General features: G+C 43.4%; 1 protein-coding gene across 1 annotated transcript; it reads right to left on the reverse strand.

Moving 5' to 3' along the window:
- Positions 1-441: 441 nt before the first annotated feature.
- Positions 442-4,415, reverse strand: LOC18433422 (zinc finger CCCH domain-containing protein 66). The gene is made up of 2 exons (XM_006843512.4): positions 4,225-4,415; positions 442-2,999 (listed from the first exon to the last, which is right to left on the reverse strand). Exon 2 carries the CDS (start codon positions 2,977-2,979, stop codon positions 847-849), a length of 2,133 nt encoding a protein of 710 aa, XP_006843575.2. The 5' UTR covers positions 2,980-2,999; positions 4,225-4,415; the 3' UTR covers positions 442-846.
- Positions 4,416-6,645: the final 2,230 nt, after the last annotated feature.

A 6,645-nucleotide genomic window follows, 5' to 3' on the forward strand; every position in this document is an offset into this window, starting at 1 on the left:
ATTTCCTCTCAGCACCTTTATCCTTGTCCATTTTCTCCAAATCGTCTGCCCTCTCTCTCCCTTCTATTTATCTTTCTATGAAGTCTGATGTCGGTAAAACTTTATTAGATCCCTATAAAGCCCGATTTCTATGAGAACTTCCAAAAGGGTTATCAAATAAGTTTCTAGAACTTCCAGATATCAATTTTCCAGCTTCCAAAAAATTCCATAAAATTCCCCAGTCCAATTACCAAGTCCGAGAGAACCATTTATACAAAAAAAAAAAAAAGGAAAAAAAAAAAAAAAGAATGAAAGACAAAGCATGGACTGCGCACGCAAAAACAGAGGAAGAAGCATGTAGTTATTGCTATTATATAATTTCTCATAAACCAAACAAGAAGAAGCATGTGCTTGTTTAATTTCTCAAGCATACAAAACAGAACCAAATGAGAGGCACTGAACTAAGGAATAGAGATCCATTACTCATATATATTTATGTACATATATAATAATTGAAAGTTGCAAGTTAAGGGTCAGGATTCTCCTAGAGAGAGACAAATCCTCACCCCCTTCAACCAATGTTCTCCTACAATACCAGACAAGAACAAAAAAATTAAAGAAGAAATTAAAGAAAGAACAAAAAAAACCACTGTAAACATTTCCCCAACCTAGAAGCACTATACTCGATATACTTCTTTATCATTAGAGATACGGATAAGAGTGAGAGAGAGATCCAGTTTTAAACCTCCTCTCCTTACTATTTTTCTCCTTCCACCATTAACAAATATAACAAATCAAAAAATTGGAATCATGGGTATCATGTTAAGAGAGAGAGAGAGAGAGCACATTTCCTTTTTCATGGAGGCCTCAGGCCACCATCTGCTCCTGCTCCATGTAAATTTGCTCGAACCATGACTCGGCACTCTGCAACTCCTGGTGATGCCTTACAAACTGCCCTCCAAACCTTGAATCCTCCGTCACTGCTGCCCCACCGCCAAGCCTTGAAGATGCCGGGCCGTCCTTTACGAGGGACTGAACCCACGAGACATCGGGGTCATCGCCGCCATGTACAACCCCATTACTCCGAAATCCAAAAGAAGCTGACTTCCTAAGTTTGCTAAGCTCCTCACCCTGAACACCCCAGTCAAGTTTACCGTTTGGCGAGCCCCAATCAGCGAACGCTGATGTCGGTGGCGGAGATGTGGCCATTGTCCCGAGCACACCTTGCCCGCGGTCGCAGAAGCTCTGGCTACGTTTTGCAAATGCAGCCGAGCGGGAGGAGTTCAGCATGGCTTGTGCCATTGCTGGAGAGAGTGATGATCCTGACTGGTTCAGCATGGCTTGCGCCATGGCTGGAGAGAGTGATGATCCCGACTGATTCAGCATGGCTTGTGCCATGGCTGGAGCGAGAGATGATCCCGACTGGTTCAGCATGGCTTGCGCCATAGCTGGAGAAAAAGAGGAGGTTGATTGGTTAAGCATGGCTTGAGCCATGGCCGGGGAAATCGACGAACTAGACCCAGTTGAGCTGTGGCCAAGTAGGGCCTGACGTGCTTGTAGGGATGTCGGGCTTTGCAGCTGTGTTAGCATGGCTGCGTCCAATTGTGCAAGCGCTGCCTCAGTAGAGAGCATTTCATCTAGATTGGTAGGTGAGACCCCAGCCGCAAGGCTCCTAAGTTTGGCGCTCCGGCTAATGTTGAGGGGGTTGAGCCGAGACTGAGCAGCAAAGTTCGATGAGAGCTCGTCAAGTAGCTGTTGATCATCAGTGACATAGTCCCTGGCACTCCGTGTTGCCTTCAGCCTGCTGCCCTGCAACCCAGCCCCTGAGAGCTGCAAAGATGAAGGTGACATAGCAGATGTCGAGGTAGCAAATGAGGGTAACATGAGTACTGATGGGGAGCCAAGTGCAAGTGGGCTCATAGGAGGCTCAAGTGATGACGATGGTGAGTTTGATCTTGGTGACGGCACACCAGAACCAGTCGATGCATAAAGGGGCCGGAGCTCCTCAGGCTTGTGTGCAAAGAAGCAAACCCTTCGTGTGCACCCGGTCTCATCCTTGCATAGTCGGGTGCGGTACTGGGCAGGGTGTAGCCAGCACTCGAACACACCATGAGCATACTCGCACGCATCACCGCGCCTGCATGCACCTTTGCGAAAGTCAGGGCATGGCACACAGCTGTAGTGGTACCTCCTTGGATCCCTCCGCCTTGCATTCTCTCCAGGGTGCACAAATGGACACTCAGTCCAATCGTGCGAGTATGCACGCGAGCACGGCTTCACCTTGAAAGAATACATCCTAAACTCGTCAGTCCCAAAAACCCCATTCTTTATATCAGGTAGTGAAAGATCAACCGGGTACTCCTTCTTCTCGCTTGATTTCAGTCCCTGTTCAGGGGGAGGCACAGAACCAAGGTCCTCAGTCTCAGCCTTGCGACCGAGTAAGCCCTCAAGCAAAGGGCGTGAAGGGGTGAGGTGTGGGGCAGTAGGGACAAGGTCAGCAGCGAGGTTACCAAGGGCATCTGGGCGCGTCGGGTCTGCAGAGGCAGCAACAAGGAGGCGCACTGCTTCAGGAGCCAAGGATGCCCCGGAGGCTGCCGCTAGGTGCAGGGCAGTGGCACCATCAGAACCCGATGCCTGGTTCACATCGATGCCACATGTTTCATAAGCCGAAAGGATATACGAGAGGACATCGGTGCTGCCGAAGAGCGCGGCCACCATAAGGGGGGTCCGCTGCTCAACAGACATGCGGCTAGAGCCGCTGCGTCGGCCATACCAGAGGGCAGTGCCATCAATGGCAGAGCCATCCTCCTCGACAGCCTGCTTGAAGCTGATCAGATCATTGGAGGCAGAAAGCTCGAGCAAAGATGAGTAACCATTGCCTTTGCTGCCTACTTCGATGTCTTTGAATAAGAAAGTTGAATCATGGTCCACACTGGTTTTGTGGTAAGGGTCCATTGCCAAGGCGGTCACCGGTTTCGCACACTCAGTGCCCCCACACATGCTCGGTTAACAACAACCCCCTGTTTCAGTAACAAGAGAATCTGAGTTACCAGCTAGAAAATATAACCCCAAAAAACAGGAGATCAATGGATCAAAAACCAAGCAAACAGGGAAGAACAGCAGTTCAGAAACCATAATGCAAAGGAGATAAAAGAATCTCATAAGTCCCAGTAAATTCCCCCAAAACACACAGGGGATTTCTGCATAAAAGACATTAAACAACCAGGTAAAGAATAAAAGAAAGAGCAAAGAGATTGGGCCTTCTCAGAAACCCTAGAAAAAGAACCTACAAAGACACAGGAAAATAAACCCAAAGCAGCACAGATTTTTAACAGAAAGGTAAAAATAACAAAGATACAGAGCCTTTATTGAGCATAACAGAAATATTAAAGTAACAAAGATACAAAGCCTTTGATTAAGAGGCACATATAAACCAGACAGTGCCTTATCAGATCACAAAGGACCTTATCCAAACCTTAGAAAGTTGCAGCCTGGTAAATACAAGAGAAAAGAAACCCTAATCCAATTGAAGCTTTGTAGAGAGAAGACACAGACCAAATCGGAAACCCTAGAAATATGGAAGGACGATTTAACGCCGGGAAAGTAAGCCAGGAAATCGCGAGGGTGATTACAGAGCGCAAAAATAGGGTTATTGTCCTCGGTTTCTCCGATTCGAGAATCCAAAATAACAATAGTACGGGAAAAAGTGAAAACCAGTCGGCCATTTCTAAGAAAGCGCTGTCGTATACGAGGCGGTAAAAATAAAAAACCCCTAACCACCCACATAAGAAATGCGTCTCTGCTAACCGCCATAGAAACCGCCTCCCTAACCCCTGAAAATCCGTTAATTTTGTAGAGAGAGAGAAAAAAACACTAACCACCCATCATCAAGAGAGAGAAGTTCAAATAGATCTCCCTCTCTCTCTCTCTCTCTCTCTCTAAAATCAAACCACCCTTCTAATTCTCTTTCATTAGAGGATCCGAAGTCTCAAAGCAGACAAAATTGAGAAATTACAGAAACAGTGCCTCATCAAAATTTCAGACAATAAATGAGCCATGGAAGAAAAAAGGGAAAGGAGAGACAAACCCCATCTTCTCTGCCATTAAAATTTCGGTCAATAAACCAGCCATGGAAGAGAAATGGGAGAGAAACCCCATCTTCTCTCTCATCAAAATTTCAGATAAAAAACGAGCTATGGAAGAGAAACGTGGCAAGGGATAGAGAGGAGAGGAAGAAACCCTTACCTTATGAGACTTACGTCCTTCTGCAACTCGGAATCTAGAGAGATGGAGAGCAAAATCACAGGGAAGAGTGGCCGCCGCGCCCCGCTCCTCGAGGAAGAGGGGAGGGGGTTAAAGAATATGTATATGGGCTCTGCAGGAAAGAGAGAGGAAATGATGGACCTCACTTTCTCTCCCCCAAACCTTTCTCTCTCAATTGGAAAAGAAATGCACGCTCACAATATAATAGCTTTCTCTCTCTAACCAGTAGTCAACAAAGGCAAGAAAAGGAGGAGAGGGTGAGGAGAGACGAAGCTGCCTGCGCACAAAAGCTTCTTTCTCTCTCCTCCCTGCTCTGGCCCACCACCACCACCCTCACCCGCCTTGATATCTAAACCAACACTAAATTCACCTCAAATGACACCCAAATTATAATCATATACTCTTACACATGCGTGTAGTCTCGGCACGTGTTTACTGGGCGATTGACCGGGTATGAAACGCATGACTTTCGAAACGACCGGAGAAGATTCCTTATAATCAGTCCTCGCGTTTCTTTTTTTCCTTTTTCTTTTTCCTAAATAAAAAAAAAAGAGAATAATTGAAAGATTACCTAAAAAATCTGAAGAGATAATACATTTTAGATAGAGAAAGCGCCTACCTAAAATCAAGAGAGAGAAAGGGGGAATGAGGCGGTCAGCAGTTTCACCACCGCGGTCAGCATCGATGGTGCGCCCCACCTGATGACCCGCACCCGTCGTTGCTTCCACCTGCCCGGAGACGACGTCTTCCGTCGATGAGAGAGAGAGAGAGAGAGAGAGAGAGAGAGGGGGAACTCAATTTTCTTTTCCCGAACTTTTTAATATACGGACTTCACGACCCCTTTTTAGCCGTTAGATGTAAAATTTAGCGGCTGGAGGTGTGCTTATTTTTCAAGCTTAGCACACCTCAAGGCAAGGTTTAGAAACACGGTTCGGTAACTCAATCGTCCCTATGGCAAGCCAGTTTGGATCAACAGCCAATTCCCATCTTTGTGAGCTCTTTTTATGATTCCATTCCCGTCTTTGAATATTTAACCTTTTAGTGAAAGAATTTAGGGCATACATATACGGAGGATTGCATTTGCACTTTGGAAAAGGGCTCGGGTTGTGGGGTAACACACCCACACTCTAGTCATTATGTTGTGATTTTTGTTTTATTAACATCATCTTACTAAAACTTAAATAAATAAAAACTCTTTTTTTTTATTAACATGACCTCACTAAAACTTAAATAAATAAATAAATAAATAAAAACTCTTAAACTATTTAAAAAAACAGATAGAAGCATGTCTTCCCACTTAATTACCCCAAAAAAATTTGTTAGAGGCCGCTTGATAAAAATGTTATTATATACCTTCTTAAAAAAACATGAAAAGAGAGAAGTGTTATTTCTCTATGGAAAGAAAGAGAGACATTAAAAATTAAGGTACGTGAATTCATAGAAAGATTGCATTAAATTGAAAGAAAGGGTTAGGAGATAAAGGGGGCCTCCTAGAAGGAGAGAGAAGCTAATTTTAAGTGAGAGCGAGTTTTTGGTAAAAAAAAGCCTTTTTAATGTATCTAGAGAAAGATTTAGCAAATGTTATAATCTTAGAGAGAGGGTGTGCAGAGAGAAGGCATTCTTATTGCAGTCCCATTCTAAAGGGGTATTTTTTAGTGGGGTAGATTGTTGAAGGAGAAGAAAGATTTTTTTCTAGAAGGCATTAGAAATCATTTATTATTATGATGTAAAAAGAATTATGTCTTTTTGGATCGGTAATCCAAAAAAATAGAGCAATTGAGAAAGACGTCGCACATAAGTTAGTTAGGTGAGCGAAGTAGAGATGTGCAACCGGAATTTTATACGATCGCCGCATACCAACTGTGTACAGTTTGTATAGAGCCAACGATCAAAACAATCAAAGTAAAAGCACACCTTCAAATAGTATCCAGAAATGTGGTTTCAATACTGAAAATCTTTGTGATAGCCCTAAAATATATTTTCATCTTTAATTTTAAAATTTAAAGCTTCAAAAATAAGGTAGATTGAGCAGATCTATGAAAACTTGAAATTCTTGGAAATAAACAATCCAAAAATACGTTACAAGATGCACTATTTTTAAAACTTGAAATCCATTTTTTTCTCATTTCCATGCATCTTAATGTCGAGATGATCAATTTGATGATATTTGGGCATCAAAACAACTTTTTCTAGTAAAATTTTTGAGGTGAGCTCCAATTTGATTGTTTAGAGCTTACGCTCTATATAACCATTTTCCCTCAAAAAAAAAAAAAAAACCCTTTTTTCTCCATTGGTCATTTCAAGATGGAATTCATTTAAAAAAGGCTTTTGAGACAGGAAAGGGGGATAACCAGAAGAGGAGACCCTTTTTAGTGATAAATAAAGGGCAAACATTTGATCCAC

The sequence above is a fragment of the Amborella trichopoda genome, chromosome 8 (assembly GCF_054954075.1).
Source record: "Amborella trichopoda isolate Santa Cruz 75 chromosome 8, AtrichopodaSantaCruz75HAP2 v2.0, whole genome shotgun sequence".
Lineage (NCBI taxonomy): Eukaryota > Viridiplantae > Streptophyta > Magnoliopsida > Amborellales > Amborellaceae > Amborella > Amborella trichopoda.